Source organism: Elephas maximus, chromosome 7 (genome assembly GCF_024166365.1).
Source record: "Elephas maximus indicus isolate mEleMax1 chromosome 7, mEleMax1 primary haplotype, whole genome shotgun sequence".
NCBI lineage: Eukaryota > Metazoa > Chordata > Mammalia > Proboscidea > Elephantidae > Elephas > Elephas maximus.
In genome coordinates this window covers 75,710,708-75,737,050 of record NC_064825.1, presented here as the reverse complement: position 1 = coordinate 75,737,050, position 26,343 = coordinate 75,710,708, and the positions used below count along the sequence as shown (strand labels likewise).

At 37.6% G+C, this 26,343-nt stretch overlaps 1 protein-coding gene across 3 annotated transcripts in view; it reads right to left on the bottom strand.

Annotated features, from left to right (window-relative positions):
* Window positions 1-23,880, bottom strand: part of PRMT3 (protein arginine methyltransferase 3) — a 121,865-nt gene extending 97,985 nt beyond the window's left edge. Inside the window, exons 1-9 of one of the 3 annotated variants that reach the window (XR_007518221.1) lie at window positions 23,416-23,879; window positions 23,020-23,155; window positions 20,727-20,809; window positions 19,338-19,387; window positions 18,315-18,417; window positions 14,235-14,394; window positions 12,142-12,286; window positions 7,929-7,994; window positions 3,611-3,732 (exon numbers count right to left, since the gene is read on the bottom strand). Coding sequence is in view for 2 of the 3 variants with exons in the window: in XM_049890710.1 (XP_049746667.1) it covers window positions 3,611-3,732; window positions 7,929-7,994; window positions 12,142-12,286; window positions 14,235-14,394; window positions 18,315-18,417; window positions 19,338-19,387; window positions 20,727-20,809; window positions 23,020-23,155; window positions 23,416-23,443 (893 nt within the window). In the remaining variant the exon portion in view is untranslated. Of the gene's footprint in view, window positions 1-3,610; window positions 3,733-7,928; window positions 7,995-12,141; window positions 12,287-14,234; window positions 14,395-18,314; window positions 18,418-19,337; window positions 19,388-20,726; window positions 20,810-22,966; window positions 23,156-23,415 lie in introns of those variants that run through there. The other 2 variants (XM_049890710.1, XM_049890712.1) reach the window with 2 other exon arrangements.
* Window positions 23,881-26,343: the final 2,463 nt, after the last annotated feature.

Below are 26,343 nucleotides of genomic sequence, written 5' to 3'. Positions count from 1 at the left end.
GTCACATGCTGGGTATGTGCCTACTCAACCAGCTTCCTTTGATAGAGCTATGGAATGTTTACGACTCAGGTGAGCTTCTCTGGGTAGAGACACCTCACATGTGACTCTGAGGTTCACAGCTGGAGAAAAAAGTGCATCTGGTATGACTCTTGCAGAGACACTTGAGTCTTGTATGACTCTTGGAAGTTTGCACTTGACCTCCACAGTTTTCGCCTATGGATATCTTTTACCTGCTATTCCTGCACTGTATCCTTTGCTGTAATAAATCTCAGTCATGAGCTCAGCTTTATGTCATGTGAGTTCTTCCAGCAAATCACTGAACTAGTGGGTGGTCACTGGACCTCCAAGGCAGACCACTGAGTGGATGGGAAATAAGGAGTTTTAGGAGTAGGGCGAGGAAGGAAACACATTTAGTGTTCTTGTAAGGTGTCTTGAACACCTTCGTTGCTTTCATCAGAGTCCTATGGCTTTTGAGCAGCAAAATTTTTTTTTTTTACCAGTTTAGTCTCATTAGCAGTCCAAAGTCCTCTTCAGCTTTAACTCATCTGATGTTATTTCTATTAAATTCAGCAACAAACTATAAAGGAACATATCCCTTATTTCAAGAATTTCTGCTGGTGTATTTTGTGATCTTACTCCAAATCTTATGTATGTCATTAGTATCTTTAAAATCATTATCTTAAGATCCTTCAGTTCTACTCAAAAACCTACTCAGCTTCTACCAGTATCAGACACTTTGGTAGGTGTTAGGGATCAAAGATGAAGATAAAACTCCCGTCCCATAGAGACACTTATATAAACATGACAACAGATCAAAATGTTCTCTAGGCTTTTCTTAATGTTTCCTTTCTAACGTATTCTAGACATAAGCAGTATGAAAGATTGTATCTTTAATGTCTTACTGAGATTGAAAGTACTGCATTACGGCTGTATGATGGATCAACCCTCTCATGGAACTCTTCTGCAGTAACATCCAAAAGTCTGAATAACGAGCTATTCCATGACTGAGCTGATGAGAAACCAAAGGCAGACAGGGTGATCGTAAAATATCACCAGAAGGTACTGGTGCTTCCTGAGGGTCAACAAGGTATACAACTGTCTGGCAACTGAATAGTTCTGCTATCCGCTATCCAAAGGTAAGTTTATGTTTCTGAAATGATCATGCACTGCATGGTTCAGAGTATGATAGCAATAAGAAGAAGCAACTTCTCATTCCTTCTGTATTTCCCTTTGAGTTCCATTTGCCCCTGCTAATATAACATCTTTGAAAATCTATCTTTATTCACGTCTACAATTTCAGAGCAGCTGGCCTGCCCTTCTTCCTAAACCCTACCATATATGTGTGTGTGTGTACATACATATATACACACACATACCTGTCAATTTATTTTAACAATCAAGACTTGCCCATTCTAATGTCATTTCTTTAGAAATGTTAGATGTTTTTTCTAAATAAAAAGAGATTTAAAAAAAATTATTCTTTTGAACACAATTGAAAGGTTGTAAGTTGAATACATTTAAAAGAATAATGGAACATATACTTTAAATGCATCCATCTTTAAAAATTTAAGATGTCTTCTAAAGATGTAAGTTTGTGGAGTTTTACAGAAGAAATTAGATGTGTTAACAAATTTCTGATCAAGAAGCCTCAGAAGGGCAAAAGACGCAGTCTATGAAGTGAATTTAGCCTGCTAATCAGAACAGTTGTTGTCATTGACTGATGACAGTTATAAAGGCCCCAATATGCAAGAATAGACAAGTATAGAAGTTGGGAATGGAGCTGAAGAGAGAGGAGTGAGTCAGGAGTAAAACTGCCCCAAACTTGAGGCTTTATGGTGTGAGAAAATACAGGTTATGAAATGGAATGACTACAGAAAGAGTCTTATTTTCGTATCTGCAATGAATGATCATTTTAAAAACATAACCATCTAAATGTAAAGCGTCATTTGAGGCACTGACGGCAAGCTGAAAATGCTGCTGCTATTGGTTGGCATTGAGTCTATTCTGGCTCATGGCTATACTATGTGTGCAGAGGAGAACTGCTCCACAGGGCTGGGTTTTCAAGGCTGTGACCTTTCAGAAGCAGATTGCCAACGGGACAAGAGACAGTGGAGGGAAGGAGTGTGCTGTGGGCGGCAATTAAGAGTATATAACAAGGTGTTTATAAATTTTTGTATGAGAGTCTGACTTGATTTGTAAACTTTCACTTAAAGTACAACAAAAATTCAAAAAAAAAAAAAGGGTAAAAACTACAGAAGCAGATCACCAGGACTGTCTTCTGAGGTGCCTCTCGGTGGGTTCAAACCTCTAACCTTCTGGCTAATAGTTGAGTGCTTACCCACTTGCACCACCCAGGGACTCCAAGCCAAAAATACTACCACTAATAATGATTAACATTATTATAATTATTGCTAACATTAATTAAAAAGTTATATACCAGTCACTTTGGCAAAGAACCATGACTAAATTTAATCCTTGTAACAACCTTATAAGGAACCCTGGTAGTGCAGTGGTTAAGCATTTAGCTGTGGACTTTTTGGTGAGCAGCTGAGCTCTTAACTAGTGGGACACCAAGGCTCCTTCCTCATATAACGTAGTTGTTATTTCCATTTTTGACAGTGAAACAATGAAGGTTTCAAAGAGGTTAGATATAATTTAACCCAAGTTACAAGAACTGGGACATGGTAGAGTGAGTACTCAAACCCAAGCCTGGCTCCAAACCTTGTGCTCTTAACTACAATACTATGCTTCTATGTTACAGTTTAAAATTCATTGGAAAAGATCAACCTAAATCCATTTTAAAGATGGAGCACAAGTATTAAGTGGAAGGACTATTTGAGAATCTCTCTGAGAAGCCTCCTACTACTAATTATCTATTTTAGAAATTATTTCTACGTTCCTAATGTAAGTGCTTTTGTTAAGCACACAGCTAAAGAAGACTAATTCTTATTACAAGCTGCATCTGAAATAAAAGGTTTCTTACTAAGACATAAAAAAAAAATTTTTTTTTTTTTTTTACATAAGCCAGTTTTAAAATCAATCATGGATAACTTAACTAACCTATCTACTCAAAGAAAAGAGATATTTCCAGAGACTAAAATTAAGTTTTAAGGACGTACTAAATCCACTCTGCCTTGTTTTTAGCCATTCTGGAATTCAGTTATTGTAGTGGGATGGAAGCACAAGAGCTAGATTCATCACAAAAGAAAGAGATAGATAACCCTTTCATCTTCAGTCTGCTACTTGTTAAAGGAAAGATTATTGACAGAAATACCCAGTTCTCTGAAGAGTCTTCTGTCAATAGTGCCCTGTATAACAATATTTCTATATTTAAAATTAGCATATTTATACCCATAATTGGAAAGCCAGAAAACTATAGAAAAGTAATCCTCATCAATGAGTATCACGAAAAGATTATTGAGCACCATTTATAGCCCAAATGTGTCTAACTCAATTCAACTTAAAATCTTGATATTTTGGAATGAATTTTTACTAAAAGACAAATGTCTTGAGTCTGCATTCGACAGCTATTAAAGACAAAAGAACTTGTTAAATAAACAACTGTCAACTTTAAAAAAGAACCTTAAATCAAGCCTTAAAATGCATCTACCTTATGATATCCATTGCCTGGTAAAGTATTTCAGACTGATCAACTCCAAGAACCTTCTTTGCACCAGATCTGGCAGCAAACATAGAGAGAATTCCAGTTCCACAGCCAACATCCAAAACAACCTGTTGTAATAAAGAAAAAAAGATGCTGTTATCTAAAGGTCTTCCATTTTAATCTCTATTATTATGTTGGGTCTGGCTCAGTTCACAGTAAAAACAGAAATAACCAAGAAAACACATTAAGCAGACTACTTGGAGGTATACTACCCTATGAAATTACTGAAAACTATAGTGTTCAAAGGCTTTCACAACCAAGGGTCTAAAATCCTATATACTTGTCCCAAATTATAGAGTTATTTCAGTACCCTCCTACTCTAAGTCTTCCCGGAACACTACTAAGTGCGAATCATGATCTAGGTGGGGGGCACAGCAACAAACAGGACCAGGTCCCTATCCTGATGAAAATTACAATCTTTTCGGGCAGACAATGAATAAAGAAAAATAATGCCATAATGCCAGGTAGTGGTAAGTGTTACAAAGAAAAATAGAGCAGAGGTTAGAGTAGGGAAGAGGGGATATACCCTTTCAGAATTTTAGATAGGTCTGAGAAAAAGAAAATACTAAAAAAAAAAATCCCAATAAAACGTATTTACCGCAACAGCAAGAAAATATTAAAATATAAATATATATGTGTATAGTATGGTTACAGTACACCAATGTGAAATATTATATGGCATAAAATAATAAGAAAATGAAAATATGTACACAATAGTAAGTAATAAGTACTAGAAACTCACTGAAATAAAGTGATCTGAGAAATTATAGAATTAAAAATAAGAGGTCGAGAGTGGGAAGCTGGCAAAATTGTCACGAAAGGAGAGACTGGAAGGGCTGACTCAGGGGGAGAGCAAGTGGGAGTATGGAGTAAGATGTATGTAAACTTATATGTGACAGACTGACTTGAATTGTAAACGTTCACTTGAAGCTCAATAAAAGTTAATAAAAAAAAAAAAATAAGAGGTCACTGTGGAATTCAGAAGTCTGATAGTACACTGTTTTGGCAATGGTGTTTGGCAACAGCAACACTCACGCACTATTTGTGGAAGATAATCTGGCAACACTTAAACTAACCAGGGTGTGTAAGAGAATCCATTGCTAGGAATTTATCTTATAGTGCTCGCACGTACATAAGAGGATTTTTATATTTTTAGATGCATTTATTTCCAAAAAAAAATTTACGGACATCCTACCCTGGCTACATGAGCCATTAAGACTATGTATTAAGTCTACACACACACACACAATTTAAATATATATATATATATATATATATTTTATTTATATATAAATTCTTATTTAATCCTCACTTTGCAAATGCAGAAAGAGAAGTTCAGAGAGGGAAAGTTACTGGTCCGAGGTCATACAGTAGGTAAATTGTAGAGCTAGCATTCAAACACACATATTTTAAATTATATCTTTAATCCTATATTTGTTACACTTAGCTCAGAATTAGATGATTAGGCAAATAAACTAAAACTTGATAGAATTAAAGAAAGAGGTAGAAATGATAGAATAAACATTATTTCATAAAATGAAAGAATCTTACTCACTTAAAAAAAAAAGAAAGTGAATTAATTGTTAACTGTAGATAATAACCAAAAGCATAGAGAAGGCACCTAACTGGAAATTTCTTCAATGGACTACAAACAGAAATTAATTACAAGCGGGTAACAACAAGATTAAATGCTGCCCAAAGTTAAATTAAATCTAAGAAACCATATGGCCTCCACAGGAGCTTTGTGAATTGAAAACAGTATTAAAAAACGAAGGGAAAAAAGGAGGTAGGAGGGAGATGCCAAAGAAAGAAGGAAAGAAAACATTTCAAATTATAAGCACGCTTTTGAGAAATAAATCTCCACTGTGTACTATGTAATATGATACAGAAGCCTGCATTGTAATATGAAATTTTTCTATCTAAGAATGAGGATAAAAGCAAACAGAAAAATGGTAATAAAATTTTGGAAATCATTATGCTATTTCATACATTTTTAAAAAGGATTATATTTAAATAACTTCACGAACATATCCTGTCATAGCACACAGAAATCACACAACCCTGGATATAAAAATTAACATGTAAGTAGTAGATTCCACCCTAATTACCTACTCATTCTACAGTAACAGAATGGTGATCAAAATGTAATGGCACAGGGTCAAGGGCACTGGACTAGGAATTAAGGAGTTAAGCAGAACACAACAAAATAATGACATATGTTTTCCACGGTCATGTACTATGTCTGAAAAAATGCATGCTACATTTCTATAATACGTATGTAACATTGTGTATGTTTTGACAATGCACATATACTGTTGTTAGAAGCAGAGAGTGACTGTGTATAAGTCTATAAACTGTGCAACATTTGCTCCATATACATATATTCTCAATTAATTTCTTGATGATTAATCCTATGATTACCAATGCTTGAGCCTTTTCAGTATTTATATCATAAAGTATTAAGAAGATAGCTCAAAGGAAAAAACTGGTGGTGGTTTTGCAGTAACGGAAATTTAGAATGAGAGAGATTTAAAAAATCATTCACATATGAGGCCCAGAGAGATTCGTTAGCTTGTCCACATTACATAGCTGATTCCTCAGAGGCCAGGACTCATGATTCCCAGGCCAGTGCACACTTAACCTCTATGCAACATATAAAGTAGAAAATAAAATAAAAATCTGCACATAATCTAACGAGAAATATAAAGCAACATTTTAAATAGTAACAGTAATATAATTTGCCTCACTGAAAACAAAGTGGTATTTGAACATAATTTATTAACATTAAATTAATAAACTGTTACCAGCACTTAAGTGCAAATATAAAATTCATAAAAAAAATCTTAGTAGCTGCTGCAGTATTTCACATAAAAAGCATATAATATGCTAAGTACAAAGAATTGATAATTGGTATGATTAAAAACATGAAATAATTTGTCTGGGGGGATCAGTAAACCAAACACCATCATAAACCTCTTGTGATATGTAATAAACCAAAACCTGTTGCCGTCGAATTGATTCCAACTCATAGCGACCCCACAGAACAGAGTAAAACTGCTCCATAGGGTTTCCAACGAGCGTCTGGTGGATTCGAAGTAATACTTGGGCCAAAAGATATCAGACTTCAGGTCCCTGGAGAGCTGTTAATTCAGTGAAGTCACAAGTGAAATACTGCTTTTAGGAAAGAGGTATGGAAAATGAAAAGCCAATCTAGACTATATTCAAAACGATATTTTATAAAATCCATGAAACAACCTTAAAGAAGTACCTTTTAAAATGCAGGTGAAAAGGGAATTATAAAATCCGGATATATTATCAGTAAACATGTTCTTGAGCGGAAAGACTGGTAAAGGTATATAAATGGCAGAGATTACAGTATTCTTGAATAAATTAGAGGACTGATTACCAATAAGAGAAGGATGGACAGAGGAAAGGAAGGTGCCGGTGGTTAGGTGCCATCAAGTTGGTTCCAACCCATAGCAACCCCATGTACAACAGAACAAAACACTGCCCTGTCCCGTGCCATCCTCACAAGCCTTGCTGTGTTTGTCCACTGTTACTGCAACAATGGGCTCAAACACCAAAATAGATGCCAGAAGAGGCTCTGAAACTTGCTCTTGAATGTAGAAGCAAAAGAAAAGGAAGAAGAGAAGAAAAAAGAATGAAAAAAATTTATAAGGAAGGAAAAACAAATGATACAAATTTAAACACACATACACACACACATAGTGAAAAGACCATCTTTGAATCAACCTGAGACAGTATTGAGACTACATGTAAAATATAAAGTGTCTAATGAAGGGGTAAATAAATGAAGTTTAAAAAGAAAGCACGTAAAATAAATTCTACCTTACGATATTTACTCCTACTCATGAGTAATAACTTAAAATTATTTTTAACTAATTGACATAAACATCAGCATTAATAGAGTGCTTTGGTATGAGGCTTATCTACTACATTTGAAATTCGCTGGAATTACTATAAATCAAAACTACAGCTTAAACAAAATTATCTGGATAATCAAAATTTAACTAAGCTACATCAGTGTAATCAATAAACTTCCATTTAACAAAAGAGTTTACTGAATGACAACACCAATCAGCATTTCTGTTACCAGTATTCTGCACCACAGAGCAGCAGAAGTCTTCCTTGAAATAAAGCCAGGCTACATTCAGTCAACTGCTATCACAATGGTGACCTAACAGAGAACGTCTACGCCCAAGAATGACACGAAATGGACAATTCTGTAGTCTACGCTACTCACCTTGTCTTTGAAGATATGTGGATTTTGGTATATAAAATCTCGGTAACTTTCTGTTCGCACTTTGTCCTAACAAGGAGAGAGGAAAACATTGTGTTCACAGGCTAGTCTGAACAAACACATTTTTTAAAGGAAGATATTTGCATATTTATTACACATTGCCAGCTTTCCACATATACTTTTTGCCCGGAAAACCAAGCTTATTGCTTTTTTCCTAAAAGAAAACAATAAAAAAAAGAAATAGCAACAACTCACAAAGGGAATTTTTACTTGAAGAACATCCCTGAGAGATACATAGATTTATATCCTTAAAAATGTAACATTTGCTTCTTTACAGCCATTGTTTCTTTGAGACTTCAACTGATAATGAAGGCTAATACAAGATGAACATGGTATTTTGCTCATTTAAACGGTGCCTGAAATCTAGAGCCTGATTTCCTGTAGCTGAGCAAGATTAACAGCGGGGGGTGGGGGGGGAGGGGGGGCCAATCTAGATCCGAGTTAATGCTGCAGTATGATATGAAAAATGAAGCTAAACTGTTTTTCTAAGAAAGTCATTGCTCAGCACCTATCTGATTTCTAACTGTTTTGTTTCTAGAAATTTTAGTAGTAGGAAATGATGCTTAAAGGCCTATAAGCCTAGAAGTAAATCATTTTAGCTCTGTAGTCTACATTATGAGATTCCTACACTTGAGAGTCTCACATGACCTGTGATCAAGGCAGGCATTCAACTCTAACACTGATGTTGAATCATTAACAGAACTGACTCCTTTTTAAATTACCTCAGTTGAGGCACGTACTGACAATAAATTAAGCTGTAGGGGGTTCTGCTGCCATGGAAGTAAAATATGAATATGATAAAAAATAAATATGACAGAATGAGAAGTCTAGCTTGGGGTTTCATACCAATAATGAGAAAACAGTTACAGCAAGCTGTACAATATCAAAATATTATACCATACCCCCAGAAAACATTTTTATGCCAATATTAGATTTTTTTTTTAAGCATATAAAGAAGTTCTTAATTAAAAAGCAAGTCGTTTTATTTAATTGCTAGATCTCAAAAGGGAAAATATCCATAATTAATTCCACGATTTTCATTATTATTTCTAATTGCTTAACAAATGAAATTTTGTCATGTATTAAATCTGCCCCGGAAAGTTATTTCTAAAAATTACCCAAAAATCTAATGTTTAAATAAATTGATATCTTAATTACCCAATTTTAAAAATGTCTTTTTTCAAAGCACACCACTTCATATACTTAACACCTTTTCTATACTCCTCTTACACTATAACCACCAGTGATTTTTGCTGAAACGACAAAACCTACAAAGGGTGAGCATCAGTCAAGAAAACAGTCACTTGGAAAGCTCTCACCAACCACATGGCTTCCCCACTGCTCCAACTTAATCAATAGACTCCCAACTGCTGTCCTAACTCCACGCACTGCTGCTCAACTCAACTACAGTCCTTCACTCAGGCTCTTCCTATATTCATCTGTTTTCTTTCATACGCTCACTCCAACGAATGAAATGAAATCCAGAGTATACCAAACATAGTACCTTGTACATAGCAGAGCTTCAATTAATAATTGAACTTTTGAAAGGAAAATCCACTAAACATACGCAAAAGCAAGCAAATGACCATTCTAACCATTTCTAAAGCTGTATTCTAACAAAAGACTAATACTTCAATATAAAATAGAAAGGTAATAAAACAGAAATAGAAAAATTATCATTTGTACCCACCTATTAAAACTAAGAAACAGAAAAAGACAACAAAATTAGGGCTCTAATACTAATGAGCAAGGTAATATTTTAAGATTAGTAAAGTGTCATAGAATTCTTTCTAAAAATATTTTTCTTAATATAAAAAAAGTTATAAGAATGAAGCTAATAAGAGAAAAGTTACATACCATAAATTTCATACGTACAAAGAATACTACGTTTGTAGTTTATGTGCTAATGAAGGTGGACAGAATGCATTAGCTAGCTGTAGATACAATGAGGGAAATACAGTAAAGAAAAATTACTGAAATTGAAATTACTAAACAGCACTATGATCTGTGATAAATGCTCACCAGGGTAGGCAACATTTTTTGAAAACAAAAAGCATGATAATCTCAGATTTATGAAGATTAGTCAATAATGACTCTTCTGCAGAAAAATAAGGGGGCCAAAGTGGCAAAGGATTTTGAAAGTTCATGTAATCTGTCCCTCTACCAACCCTGCCTCTGGCATTCAAGCACATTTTCTTTACTTTACTTCCAGAAAGTAAGATCCAAAACTACCTTTATTACTAATTATAATCAAAACATTATGCCAAAACAGTTATTAAAATATCTGAAACTAAACAACAAAAAAATCCAAATCATATTTTTATAAAAGCGAAGCCAATTCAAGTATAAAAAACTGTTCTCGTAAATATGATTTCTCGATTTTAAATTATTTATAAAGTCAGGTGGGATTCCAGTAGTAGCATAACCTTGAACAGTTTATGTGCTAAGAATTGTTTTGATAAAAAAGAGAAATATAGCTTGATATAATGCATGTTTCACATTAATCCATAGCCCAAAACTCAGCAAAATATGAAATGGTTAAATAGCTCATTTTGAGTGAAGTATATCTGTATTTCCTATAAACACTTATTCAAGTCATCTCCAAAACGAAAAGGTTACATGGTACAACAGGTAAGCGAAACTACGGCTTGGAGAATGATAGCAATGAGGATTCTTAAGTAATTCTCTAAAAGGGGAAAAGATGGCACTGAAAACTTCAAAGTGGAACTTCTTTGATCTATGTACATTGAAAAGACCTAAACATATATGGCCAGGTGTGAAGATCCTCTAGTTATGGGTATTCTTTGTTAGCTACGAAGTGTCCAGGACAGGGATTTATAATGTAAGTAGTCAAACACTGTAGTAACAACATACACATGCGTATCTACTGGGAGTCTTAGTTACCTTTACCTGTCTGAAAAAAACCAATACAATTTCCATACCGAAAAACATTGAAAGTTCATGGCATTTAAATTGAAGGGGTGATTTAAAATGACAAACATGGGTTTAGATCACCTCCTTTAAAGACAGTATCTTGGACACAAAATTAATTTTAACAAAGAAAAAGTCAATTTCTTTTAAACAAATTCATTCTGGACTTAAAATAATTTATTAGTCATAATAAAACATCTTGTCATTTCTAATGCTATGCCATTGTTCCAGTGACAACAAAAAGCACAACCGATGGTGACACGTCGTTAGTAATGACACAACACTGCTTTAAAAGACCCACGTAATTACAATTATTATGAATCAGCAAACTTCCACTCTGTGATTCTGCAGAACTTACTCAATAAAATATATCAGTGTTACTAAATACCTTTGGTTATTTTAAATGCACAAGTTTTAGGCAAACCTAGTCTTACAGCTTCAGTGAAAGAAGACAATCTTTTAAGGACGACTTAGGAATGATTTCCACTTGTTTTAAGAGAAGGTAATGGTGGCATCTACCAAGTAAGTATCTAAAAATTTCCATCTTCTTTATAATCCAACCTCTTCTTTACTCTAGTTAGACATTTTCAGTTTCAGAGTTAAAAATGACATCTTGCTATTTTAAAATCTGTAATACCTTGATAAAACATAACTACCAGATCAAGCTAGAAACCTAGTTCTATTTTACATGTACATTACCATTATAACAGTTAAAAACAACCGTATTTAAATACCTAATTCAACCAATTTTGGAACACTTCTATATGGATGCTTCTAAATATGGAAAAAAAAAATTATGCCATAACAACGTGAGAATTGTTGATAATGAAACTTTTATACCATAGAACTATTATCTGCCCAAACTGAAATCAGTACTGTCATTCAAAACACTAAAATTAATCATCTCCTTTGCACCTTAACAGGCAAATACATGATTTGTTCCTATTTAATAACTGCTCTTGAGAAGACTAAAATCACTAGCAGCTGTTTTTTTCCAATGTTCTATTTACATCAAAAGTGATTTTATAGTAAATATCAATAATGATCTTAAATAACATTTATGACATTGGTGCTTATGTAATCTTTATAATCCACAGTAAGGTATCAAGCAGGCACCAAGAAGGTTTAAAAAGCAGTTCTCCTACAGCTTATGTATTAAGAAAGAATGTGTTTTATTCTGTTTTTCCTTTAGTACGGATTTGGCACATTTGTGCTCTTTTCTAACCTTTAGCATTTCTTCATGTATCCCATAATGCCCATATGAGCTGAAATAAACACCATCCTCATCTTCCTGGAGGTCCGCAATGGCAACGGTAGATGATGAGCACGTTCTGACATCTGCGTTCATCACAAAATCCTGAGCCAATTGTCTGTAATCAATTTGAAATACACCCTTGAGACAGGTTTACCAGACCATGAAAAAAGGAAAGGCTAGAGGTTGAGGAAGAGGAAGGGGGAGGGAGTGGGGTGTGGGGTATGATGAACCGTTTAAATCACGTTCTATCGTAAGCAACCCAAAGCTCCCCCTGCTGGATGTTAAGCAGCGGCATTTTCAAAGCCAGTTTAGGCATTTCTTCTGCCATCCACAAAAGCACTGCCAACGGCAGGTTTTAGCTCTACCTTTCAAACGAACAAAATAAGAACATTATCTGTATTCAAGTGTATTATTTTCATTGCTCCAAAATCTTTTCTCAGCAGCTGAATCAACACAGCATATTTCAACTCTATTAACAGTCTTCAAAACCATATTATCTGATGAGAGGGTTAAGTGGGCAGAAAGTGGGCCCATATTGAGAATTATTCACATATACCACTACCCATTCCAGCTCTAAAACTCAGTCCCCTTTCCCATCAAGATGCATTAAGAATCTACAAGGCATGCATGGGGGAGGAGGGCAAAAAGGGCAGATAGTAGAACTGGTGTTGGTTACTAGGTTACTCAGCATAAAAATCTCAGAATCACAGAAGGAGAACTATGACCGGCTATATTACTTTTCCTGTTGGACATTCTGGCAAACCATCAAATGGATACTAGGCAGTAGCAATCAGCTTACAAACCCAGCACGTAAAGAAAGCTCAGAGGTATATTTAAAAAAAAACAAAAACCCAAACCCATTGCATCGATTCCAACTCATAGTGACCCTTCAGGACACAGGAGAACTGCCCCATAGAGTTCCCAAGGAGCAGCTGGTGGATTCGAACTGCGAACCTTTTGGTTAGCAGTCACAGCTCTTAACCACTGTGCCATCAGGCTTCCCTAGTGCCGTGGCTGCCAGGCAGCAGCACCAGCATCACTTAAGAACTTCAGCGCGATGCAGGCTCTCAGGCCCTCCTCCAGGCCTCCTGAATCAGAACCTAGACCTCCTGAATCAGAACCTAGACGTGAACAAGCTCCCCAGGTGATCTGCATTAACATTAAGCTTTGAGATACACCACACTAGCAGAAGTCTAATTTATTCACTGGAGACAATGTCCCAATATATCTGGCTTTTATGACTAAATACATGAGAGTTACATTTCGATCCTTTAAAAGTAAAAAGTTTAACCCCGTATTTTCTCCAAACCTAAAAAACATTAACTGCTCCACTTTAAAAATCTATGATAGGAAATGTAAAATGGAGAAATCCTTTAGAAACAACAATTCAAGAGAAGGCAATATCAAAGGGCAAAAACACTCAAGAGGGCAACACTCATCAGAACAATTACCATTAGTACAAAAATAATTATAAAGAAGTATTCAAGAACAGGTAAAAGCACAAATCTTACGCTACTCAATTCTATCTACAATGCATAAAAAGGCCGCAACTATTTAATATTAACAAAATCAAATATGGACACCATACTTTTTAAGTATATAATTGTTTTACCATATTCTATCTTGCCATTGGAGTCCCTGGGTGGTGCAAATGGGTCTTTGGCTGCTAACCTAAAGCTGAAGGTTCAGGTCCACCCAGAGGTGCCTCGAGAGAAAAAGTTAGCTATCTACTTTTGAAAAATCAGCACGGTTCTACTCTGACCATGTGGGGTCATCATGAGTCAGAAATAACTCAACAGCGACTGGTTTTTATCTTGCCATTAGACGTATTATTTTGGGGATCTCAATAATACAGAAATTTTTTCTATCAAACCAAAAAAAACTCGTTGCCATCGAGTCAATTTTGACTTATCGCAACCGGACAGGAAAGAGCAGAACTGCTCCACAGATTTTCCAAGGAGTGCCTCATGGATCTGAACTGCCAACCTTTCGGTTAGCAGCCGTAGCACTTAACCACTAAGCCACCAGGGTTTCCATTATTTTCTGTAAGATTGATAAATTACTTCATTTTCTGTAGATCTTCCCGCGCTCTAGCTAATGCAGCTTCAGCAGACAGTGCCCTGGCTTCCATGTGTTTCAATTTTTCAATAACAGATGCATTTTCACTGAGTCCATTGGGGTATGAGAATGGGAGCGACGCCGGTTCATAAAGGTCTTCTACATCTAAAGAAATAAATGGACATTATTATCAGACCAACTTTTATCAATGAAGCAAGTAAAATGTTAGGAATAAGTATATCCTAGGTGCCTATTTTGTGCTCAACTGAGAAAAATTAGTAAAAATACTTTTAATCATTTAACATCTGAAATGTTTTGACTTTAATTCAAAGAGCATGCTGTTAGTCTAAGTTTTTCATTAGTCTGCTAAAATGATAACACATACAAATATTAATTACATTGAACCAAATTCGGGAAGAAAAAAAAAAGTGGGAGGAAAAAAACTAGTAACTTGCTGATCCCCAGGTATCTTTCCAGTACATGCATTACTTCTCATTTCATCCTAAAAAACAAACCTAAGATGTAAATATTTACCCTCCTTTTGGGCATGGGAAAAATAAGTATCAGAGAAATTACATGACTGGCCCAAAGCCAAAGAGCTGTTTAATGGAGGAGCTAAGACCCAAACTTGGGCCTGCCTTCTTAGCCCATGTTCTTGGCACTACATAAGGCCACTTCTGAGGTTCTGTGTCCTTAAGTGAAGAAAAGCAGGCATTACATTCAGATGCTCCTAAGCCCTGGTAGCACAGTGGTTAAGAGCTAGGGCTGATAAGCAAAAGGTGAGCAGTCTGAATCCCCCCAGCCACTCCTTGGAAACCCAATGGGACAGTTCTACTCTGTTCTATAGAGTCACAATGAGTCAGAACTGACTCAACGGCAATGGGTTTGGTTTTTTCAAGAACAGTGTGTAGATAAAGAATTCTGTATTTTTCATCCTGGGCAAGGAAGAGTGGAATCTATAAACCAATATCCTATTCATTCAAAATTCCTAATTTAAATTCAACTTCACTATATATAAATCATTAACATCTGCTGTAGCACTAATAACTCTGCAAAATGAAGTTAATAAACAGAGCCAATGACTTTTACAAAATCCCAATGTCTCACTAACTTTCAGATCAACTTAAAGCAATAAAAACAGTGCAGATACATTACATTCTCTCCTCAGTATGGTACTAGGGGAAATAAGGCAACGTTAGTTTTTTGTTTTATATTCAGTTTTTAGCTGTGATACTTCTGAAGATACTTCTTCAGAGTTGGGACAAAATAGCTAAGCTTAGCAAGTATAAGATGATATTATAACCTTGAGGCTAGAACCTAACTTTAACTTCTCGTTATAAAAGCAGTACCGTGCCATTAGCTAGATTCATCTTCCACATGCGTCTTCCACTCAATCGTGATTATATAATAAAACCACTCTGGCAGAATACTGAGTCATTATTTTGTTATTAAAAAAAAGTAGACTTATTCACAACTTAATTCACCTGAAGTGAGAGCAAAAAAAATTTTTTTGTTTTAATTTTTGCCTGTCTGACAGGTGAGAAGTAGTATTTTGGTGTTATTTTAATTTGCATATCTCCAACTGGGTGAGTTTAAACACTTCTTCATATGTTTGGGGGCTATTTTTAGATCTTTTTTTCTGAATTGTCTCTTCATATATTTTTCCCATTTGTCTATAGTTTTTGGTGCTTTGTCCCTCAATTTTTAAGAGTTCCTGATATACAAAAGATATTAATCCGTTGTGGAGTATGTTCCAAACATTATACTGAACTTTTCCTTTAATTAACAAAACCCATATTTTATTTACATTTCATTAATTTTTTCCTAATATCCATGTTTCAAGATTCCATCTAAGATACCACACCACATTTAGTTGTCGTGTTTTTCTCAAGCTCCTCTGGGCTGTGACAGTTTGTCACATTTTCCTTGTTTTTGATGACATTGACGGTTTTAAGGAATACTGTTAAGGTATCCTGTAGAATGCCCCACAATTTGGGTTCACCTAATGTATTTCTCATGGCTAGACTGGGATTATGGGTTTTCAGAAGACCACAGGGGTAAGAGACATTCACCTCACCCTCACCCTACCTCCTCACCTCACCTCACATACCACACACCACACCACACCATCACATCACATCATGGGTATGTACTATCAATATGACTTATGACTAATCATGGTTTGCCAGTTTTCTATGCTATTTTAAAGTTAATTTCATTGCCTAGTTCCTTCATTATCTCCTTTAACAACTTCATCATCTTCATATCCTCAAAGCCTAAAACCTAGCAGGTGCTCAGTAAATATGCACTGAAAGACAGTGGAGGTGAAACAGCTGGTCATAAAGGCGAGACAGGAGAATGATGACCTTCTCTTCCATCTGTCTGCACCAACAGCCAGGAGCACAGATTATCTGAGAGAATGTGGACAATGCACTCAAGGGCAAGTCCAGTTTAAGTCCCATCTCTTTTACTAGGTCTCTTTAACTGTTCTAGACCCCAGTCACGGCTTCTTCATCTAAACTCCTCTAGAACTTATTTACTCAGTAACAATACGCTCTCCTTTATTAAGCACTTACGCAGCGGCAGATACTATGCTAACGCACATTATCCTTGCAGGAATCTTTAAAATTAGGTCTCATTATCACCTTTTTACAAATTAAAATTAAGGCGGAAAGAGATTAAGTTTATACACCTTTGGAGAGTCAGAGTTAAATACGGATCTGTATCCAGTGTTCAGCACTCAAGTTATCTGTTGTTGAACACAGTAATCTCTTCCTCTTCTGAACTGCACTACCCTTTCTACTTCTCAGGAAACTTATATTCTACCTTGTAGTGTAATACAGGATAGACATTAACAAAAACAACACTGCTACCACTAGACTGTCGGCTCCCCATGGGAAGGATGGTGACATTCATATCCTCATGTTCCTAAATCATCTAACGTACTACTTTCATCCTGGGTGCATTCAATAAATGATTTTCAATTTAGAAAGTCATGAAGAATGCTCACTGGTGCATTGTCATTTATCAAATAGTTCACTTTGGTCACTCGGAGGAAATGAGATTAAAGAAGTTGTGAGAATCTGGGAAAAAGTTAACTTGGGAATCACCAAACTTTAGAGCTAGAAAGAATCTCAGAAATCTGGTCCTAACTCCTCATTTTACAGATTGAAAAGATTGGAAACCAGAAAGTTTAGTGCTTCGTCCCAGGTCACACAGTTCCAGATTACTGTATTAAGGTTCTTACTACTACATCACATGACCACACACCTTAATGCTGATCATTCCCAAGGAAATGAGTAGTTTTCTGCAGTTCTGGCTCATCAAAGAACTGCTCAAATACACACTGTCAACCTATGACCAGTAGAGATGTGTGTCTATTTAGGATGGTCTTGCTGAACTGAAGACAGCAAGCCCTCTATCTCACCCGATTGGCACAAGGAACAGGAAATAAAGTATAAATAAAAGAATAAATAATTTACCTTCTATAGATTAGACCTATAAAGTGCCTACATGAGGCCAGCAGAATTTTCACAAGATCCTCTTCAACAAGGAATGAACAAAGTACACAGCACAAGTAATCGAAAAAGAAAGCTGCAGTCAAGAAATCAGTGACCCTGCCAAAAGGAGGGCTTAGTAGTTAGCACGTGAGGGTATGCCCATGAAAATTTGAGTAGAATCGGTTCTGAATCAAACAAAATCTCAGCAAACTCACTGTCTTAAGAGATTGCCAGCTCTGACTGTATGAGACAAAAGCAGCAAATACTAAATCTACTTTAAAGTTTTTTAAATCAGTGTCTGAACAACTTAAAATTATTCTCTCAAGTCTTCCTGTGTTTCGAAATATCCTATACAAAATGTTTAAACAAGCTCATAGCTCTATATCCCTCTCTGGTAATTGTTAGTAAGGCCATCAGTTTTTAAGCAACTCAAATATTTTTTTTCTTTTTTTACAGACATCAAGTACCTGATGTGGTCTTTAGCGAATTAAGAAGATGATACATTTTCTTAGAACGCTGAACCACCATTTTGCCATAACAAATGGCCCTATATTAGTTAAAGCATATACAGCAAGTTCATCTTACCAAACTGAAGTAAAAGATCATCTTCTAATACCGGCTTCAAATATTCTTCTTTCTCCCAAGGCACTGGGTTGTATATGGAATTCATATACTCAACTGTAGGATTCTGGATGTAAAATTAATTGCATGTGTTTTCATTGCATTTTAATCAAGAAATCTCCCCACCAAAAACTAGGGAAATTAAAAAAGGAAATCAAGTCTATATGACACAAAATCAGTATATCTCAAATAAACAGTCTGCCTTCACCTGTCACTTTATTAATTTGTTTAATTAATGGTTGCAATGTAGTTTTATACTGCTTGGATGTGGGGAAAGTGGCAATAAAAGGCGTTCATTTGAATAGAACCAAAAAAGAACCACCAAAGTACTTGAAAGCACCTAGAAATTATTTCTGATTTCACTGAAATAGTGACTATTAGTAATTTCCCATTTTAAAAAAAGTCAGATTCCTAAAAGACATTGTTTACTCTGGTCTTGTGTTCTAAGTTTGTTAAGACACTTGTTTTTTAATTTGATCTAAGCAAAAGCAAGGGAGGAACTCTGGTGGTGCAGTGGTTAGGTGCTTGGCTGCTAACCAGAAGGTCGGTGGTTTGAACCCATCACCCGCCCCGTGGAAGATATATGTGGCAGTCTGCTTCGGTAAAGATTTACAGCTTTGGAAACCCTATGGGGCAGTCCTACTCTGCCCTCTAGGGTTACTAAGAGTTGGAATTTGACTCGATGGGAATGGGTTTGGTTTAAAAGCAAGGGATAGGTTACCGGACACTGAAATACTTTTCATGTAAGAATGATTCATCTCTTAGACATGGTGATACTGCTAAAGACGCCACCTAGGTAACATCTATATACATTTACGTGATGCTTTATATTGTGCTAGTTCCTGATGCCTGTGATTTACCCAGTAAGATGAGGACCAAATTTAGAAGTTCATTCTTTTATATTATTTTAAACAGTCAGTGCATTGATAGTCACTGTGCTATTTCTTTAGATTATAAACAAAGTTATAAATTATGTTACCAACTTACCTTAAGTCTAATAAAATTTATTAGCTTAATGTAGCCATAAAATTCAAGCCCTAAAGGGGGGAAGAAAAAAAAAAGATAGTTCACCTATGTTAACATGAGTTTTGCTAAACTGACCTGTTCTATAGAAGATTCTCTGGTTAGACAATAAAATATTTCTATTTTTTGAACTACTACCTACAATATTTTGAATTTCTTACTAAGAATTAGAATAGTTACTTTGATACTTCTGAATATCTTAACTGAGAAACAGCCACAGATGGTACTTTTTAACATTCTCCTTATATTTCTAAAAAAACAGGAAAGTAATTTTTAGAATTCAACTCATTTGTCAGAAAAACACAAACTAGAAAATTAGGTTCTAAATTATACCAAATATTTTGCAATTGATATTACAGCTGAAAGTTTCTACAGTGCCAACTTTTATGGTACGTACCAAATTGTAATTTTACCAGGATGTGAAATAAACTATACTAGCTTTTACATAAAGTAAATAATGGAAACTAAAAAATAATGTGGTTAAGTCATTCACATGTCTTACGTGAGTAGCTGCAGCTAAATTTATTATATATAAACATATCACATGTTTATCTGAGACCTAACAACCTGCCCAGTATTTGCTATTTTTCAATAATGTCCCGTCTAGTTGTCAGTGCATACAGGGACCAAAGAACTAATTCTGTATTCTTCTATATCCACGTAAAGTTAGAAGCAGACATCTTTAAGTGTGTTTAAATGCAAGATTCAAGAAAAACATCGCCTGAATATTTTGCCTACCACCTTACTTGAAGACTCCCTTTTTCCATACCCTCTTACCAAACTTCTTATAAAATTCAATCTTGTAGGAATTATCCTAAGCAAACTAATTTTGGTATCTTGCCCTTTTCTTTCTCTACAACTCAGTGTCTCTACTTTTTCCTACATCTTTTTTATCTTTGTTTTTTCCTACTCATCTTCCTTCTACTCAGTATAAAAAGAAACAATAGGTCCCTATAAAAGAAAGGCAGGCCTTGAAGTTCACATTTTACTCTGACTGACTGGGTTGTCTTTTTCCGTAACAATCCACCTCCTCTTCCAAAGCCCATCTCTACTCTTGCTCTCCCACTCCTGAACTCCATTGTAATATGCAATCACATATACGTGCCAAGCTCATTTTTTTTTTTACGTTGTGAAGCAAATATAAGCTTACAGTGAATCTTGTCTAAAGAATGTCTTATTATTAATCTTCTCTCAAAGGCCACTTGTCAAAAAGGCTTTTTCATTTCCATAAGGCAAATTGGTACTGTATATGTTTCACTATATTGGACTTGTATAGAACAGGAAAAATTTGAAAAATCCTAAGGTTTGAACTTAAATTTCACAACTAAAATTTTCTTTATTCTAAATACTCACCATGCTTATGGACCATGTTATCGATATTAAATTGGTGCTCAGACTTACAGTGTGAAAACGTTTCTTCAGCAGATGTGAACAACCTGAAAAATCAAGCAATAATAGCATCATGGAATACCCCAAAAACCAAAACTAAACCCGCTGCCGTCGAGTTGATTCCAACTCAGAGTGACCCTATAGGTCAGAGTAGAACCACCCACACGGTTTCCAAGGAGCACCTGGTGGATTCGAACTGCCGACTTTTTGGTTAGCAGTAGTAGCTCTCAACCACTACGCCACCAGGGTTTCCATCATGCAACAGTCCTCCCAAAAATGTAAATATTGATTTCATCTTAAATATATATATTTTTTCTCTGCTGGTTTCTAGTTTTAATTCCAGTTTAGAAAAAAACAATTTACCGAAGAAAGGAACCCAGCACTTTTATGGGGAATTAGTACTTACGAGTCCCACTTTTCATCTAAAAAGAAATTAACTATCCTTTAAATAAAGTTATTGTGACAAATTTATTCATAAATTTATCAAAAGGCTTTTTTAAAAGAAACAGCTGCCTCGGACAAACTGTGTTTCTCTCAGGTCAGGAAAATTCCCTACTTGAGATTCTTTTCTCCTCTAAGCATCAACTCTGCTTTCAAAAGCTCTGACCTGGCACAGCTCAAACTGCTTTTAGAAATAAAGCATGCCATTTTACAGCTGGCACATTCCTAAAGTGCCGAATACTTCACAAGCGATCTTGCAGTGTTCCCAAAGTACTTTCATTACAGACACTGTGTAGACCAAGCTTCTTTATTATGTGACCTGCACAGTTGAAAGACACAAAGATAGGAATACACAGCGGAGAAGCTACACGCCTTTTTTATATGCTTAGCACATACACAGCAGTCAGTTTACAACAGATGTTTACTGAGATAGGTTGCAATATTCATGCAGCCTAACAAAAGGCAATGGACCCCTACCAAAGCGAAACCAAACCCACTGCTGTCGAGTTGATTCCAACTCATAGCGACCCTGTAAGACAGAGCAGAACTGCCCCACAGAATTTCCAAGAAGCACCTGGTGGATTCAAACTGCTGATCTTTCGGTTAGAAAAGTCAGCAGCCGTAGCTCTTAACCACTATGCCATCAGGGTTTCCAAGGTATCCCTAGTGCTCGATAAATACTACTTTAGGATACCTAGGATATATGTAGACCTTTCAACTTGTAAGTAATTAGTAACTTTAAATGTCAGAGCTATCAACAGATGAGCTACCGGATGATTACTTGGAAAGTTTTCCAGTATCAATGAGTATCTTCAAATGTTGAGATCCTGTTCTTCACAGTTCTTTCCCCTGCTCTTCAAATACTCAGCACCTTATCACTGTCATAGGCACTCTTATATGAGTCCCAATATTGGAAATGAGGCTACAAGGAGGAGCCAAGCAGAGTTAATACACCACCAATCAGCATCATACTCAGATATAAGGGGCACTGGAAAAATGTTTATTAAAGTAACAATGGCCATTCCCAACCAGGCCACTTTCATCCTCACATGTCCAGGACATCAGCTAAAGTCAAAGCTTCCTGAGACCAAGTGGCAGAATTTTAAATAGAAAAAGTGTGAGCTTGAGAAAAGACAAACCACAGCTTTGTAACCTTGAGCAAGTTACTGATAAAGCAGTGTCTTTCCCTCGTTCCCCGCCCCCGTTTTGTGGAAAATGCATCAGTTCCTTCCCCTTCCCTAGGAGAGTAGCCCCTACCTAAGAAAGCTGAAATAAGACACTATGCAAATAGCACTAGTCTCAACGGGAAATTTTACCCCTGAAAAGCTCTCAACTGATGACAGAATTACAGAATGGTAGTGTGCTGGAAGGATTCTCAAGGATCATCTAGTTCAGTGACTTCCAAACTTGTTACTCATTAGAACCACCTAACAGTCTTTTGAAAAAATAGACGGCTGATTCAGAGGGACTGAGGTGCAGAGTTTGGCATCTGTACTGGCCTTTTTTTTTTTTTTTAAGTGTCTCAGGTGATAACGGTGCACAATCGTATTTGGGAACCACAGGTCCAGTCCAACCTTCTCATTTTAAAGAATGGGAAACTGAGACCCATGGAAGGGAACTAGCATAATCTGGATTCCAGTTCACGGCTCCTACCTCTACACGACTATGGATCTTTCTCCTTAACAAGCAATCACTCCAAACCAACGGTGCAAGAATTCAAGGTTCGACACTAGACCAGTCTTTCCTGAGTAGACGACACTGACCCTACGCGGCCCGGGCACGCTAAGGCTGAGGCCGGGCGCTGAGGTGGACGAACCTGTCACAGAACAGGCAGGGGGTCTGCTGCTTGTCGTGGGGAAGCGCAGCATCGTCCTCATCCTCCCAGGCAGCCTCGTCGCCGCTGTCCGACAGCTCAGGCAGGTCCTCCTCGTCCTCCAAAGCGCCCCGGCCGCCTAGCACAAGCACAACCGTCAGATCTCTCTCAGAAATCAGTGCGAACCAGGCGCGTGGAACAGGCTCCCTTCGGTGAGCGCATCCCCCGCCCTGTCCGCCCGTGGCCCTCACCCAACGCTTCCTCCATCCTCCCTACAGGCCCCACCAGCTCTGCTCCGCGTCCCGGGCTAGGCTGGGGGGGAAAAGGTCTTTCACCGCTTCATGGCGGCGCGCCCTGGGGGCTGGGCAAGCCCGGTGCCGAGAGGCCAGGGGTACCCACCAGTAGCGCCCGACGCTAACGAGCACATGGTGGTGGTGGTGCCCTGGGAGCCCGGCGCGCCTTGGAGGCAGGCACCGGGCTGGGCACCGCGTACCCGCGCAGCCGCTGCCGAGCCCCCCGGGCCGGGGAAGCCACGGACAGAGGATGGATGCTAGCACACTGCAGGTCCCGGACTCGGGGAAACCCGCGCACGCCTGGAAACCCGCAAGAACACCCGCTGCTCGAGAGCGCTTCCGGCCTCGAGGCCCCTGTGTGGGTCACGTGAGCCGGAGTGGGCGGGATGAGAGCCTGGGCTCCGCCTCCTCCTGCTGCAAGGTTGGCGCAGGCTCGCTGGGCAAACTCTGTGGGGAGGGCTGAACACCGCAAGCCGGAACGTGACTTTTTCTCCGCCTCAGGCTGCCGCAGACCTCTGCGGGAGGTCCCCGCCCCTGGCCCCGAGCCGAAAGGCGGAGACACGCCGCAACCGTTCTGCTGTCGCCATCACGTCCTCTGTGCGACTTTTATTCAGATGAGTAATTAGTGGAGGGGCGAACGGCCAGCGAGCGCCCTCTGGTGGCAGAGGAGGCCAATCGCGTCTAGAATCCGGGGACCGTGGTTCCTGGGCTTCCGGATACCGGCGGGGTGCAGGTGGCCAAAGGGAACTGCGAGAGCCAGTGCCGTGTGTAGAGTCCAGATAGGAGCCAAAGTCTCGTGGCCTGCTCCAAGGATTTTAGTCTTTACAATGGTTAAGTAAGGGCATGGACTCCAACCCGCCGGCCTGGGCTTGAATCCTAGGTTGGCCACTTTCTAACTACATAATCTTGGTTAAGTTGCGTGATCTGTGACTGAATTTACCCAACTACAAATTGGGGATAATAAAGGCTGCTAACCAAAAGGTCGGCAGTTGGAATTCACTAGGTGCTCCTTGAAAATGTATGGGGCAATTCTATTCGGTCCTATAGGCTAGCTATGATTTGGAATTCACTTGATGGCAACGGGTTGGGTTGGGTTTGGTTTTTGGTAACCTCAGGTCTATGGGAAGGATGAGTTAATGCATGTAAAGTGCCTAGCTTTACTTATCCCAAACAATGGGAAACAGCTAAGGGGGTGATGCTAGCAAATGTGTTCAGAAAGTAATATTCTGTCTGCCCAATAGCGAACAACCCAAACGTTTCCAAGCTGCATTTCACTGTTTTTCCCTTCCTTGTCATACTGTGGTGGCTTGCCTGTTGCTGTGATGCTGGAAGCTATGCCACCTGTATTTCAAATACCAGCAGGGTCACCCATAGCTGAAATTGTTTCAGTGGAGCTTCCAGACTAAGATGGACTAGGAAGAAAGACCTGGCAGTCTACTTCTGAAAAGACTGGTCAGTGAAAACTTTATGCATAGCAGCAGAACACTGTCTGATATAGTTCTCAAAGATGAGCCCCTCAGGTTGCAAGGCACTCAAAATAAGACTCTGAAAGAGCTGCCTCCTCAAAATAGAGTCGACCTTAATGACATGGATGGAGTAAATCTTCCTTTTCTGAGGTGGCACGACTCAAAGTGAAAAGAAGCAGCCGCAAGCACCGATAATCAGAATGTGGAATGTATGAAGTATGAATCTAGGAAAACTGGAAGTTGTCGAATATTAAATGGAATGCATAAAGATCAATAGCCTAGGCATTAGTGAGCTGAAGTGGACTGATACTGGCCATTTTAAACCAGACAATCATATACTCCACTATTCCAGGAATGACTAATTGAAGTGGAATTGGTGTCATATTCATCTTAAAAAATAACCTTTCAAGACCTATCCTGAAGTACAACACTGTCAGTGATAGGATAACATCCATATGCCTACAAGGAAACCCAGGTAATATGACTATTATTCAAATTTACGCACCAATCACCAATGCCAAAAATGAAGAAACAATGTTTTTACCAACTTCTGAAGTCTGAAATCGATCATACATACAGTCAAGATGCACTGATAATTATTGTGATTGGAATGTTAAAGTTGGAAATGAAGAAGAATCTGTATTTGAAAGATAAGGCCTTGGTAATAAAAGACACTGGAGATCACATTACAGAATTTCGCAAGACCAATGACTTACTGCAAATACCTTTTTCCAACTTAAACAACTATACACACAGACCTCACCAGAGGGAATACACAGGAATCAAATCGACTACATCTGTGGAAAGAGATGATGTAGAAGCACAATATCATCAGACAGAACAACGCCAGGGCCGACTGTGGAACAGACCATCAGTTGCTCATATGCAAGTTCTTGCTGAAGCTGAAGAAAATTAAAACAAGTCCTTGAGAGGCAAAGTATGACCTTAAATATATCCCACCTGAATTTGAAACCATCTCAGGTACAGATTTGACACACTGAACGCTAATGATCGAAGACCAGATGAGTTGTGGGATGACATTAAGACATGATACATGAAGAAAGTCAAAGATCATTAAAAAAGGAAAGAAAGACCAAAATGGATATCAGAAAAGACTCTGAAACTCACTTTTGAATGTAGAGTAGCTAAAACAAAAGGAAGAAAGGATGAAGTAAAAGATCTTAACAGAAGGATTTCAGGGGCAGCTCGAGAAGACAAAGTATTATAATGAAATGTGCAAAGAGCTGGAATTAAAAAGCAAAAGGGAAGAACACACTCAGCATTTATCAAACTGCAAGACCTGAAGAAAAAATTGAAGCATAGAGTTGCAGTATTGAAGGATTCTCTGTGCAAAAAACTGGACAACACAGGAAGCATCAAAAGAAGATGGAAGGAATACAGAGTCACTGTACCAAAAAGAATTGGTCAACATTCAACCACTTCAGGAGGTAGCATCTGATCAAGAACCGATGGTACTGAAGATGTCCAAGCTGCATTGAAGGCACTGGCAAAAATAAGGCTCCAGGAACTAATGGAATACCAACTGAGATGTTTCAACAAACGGATGC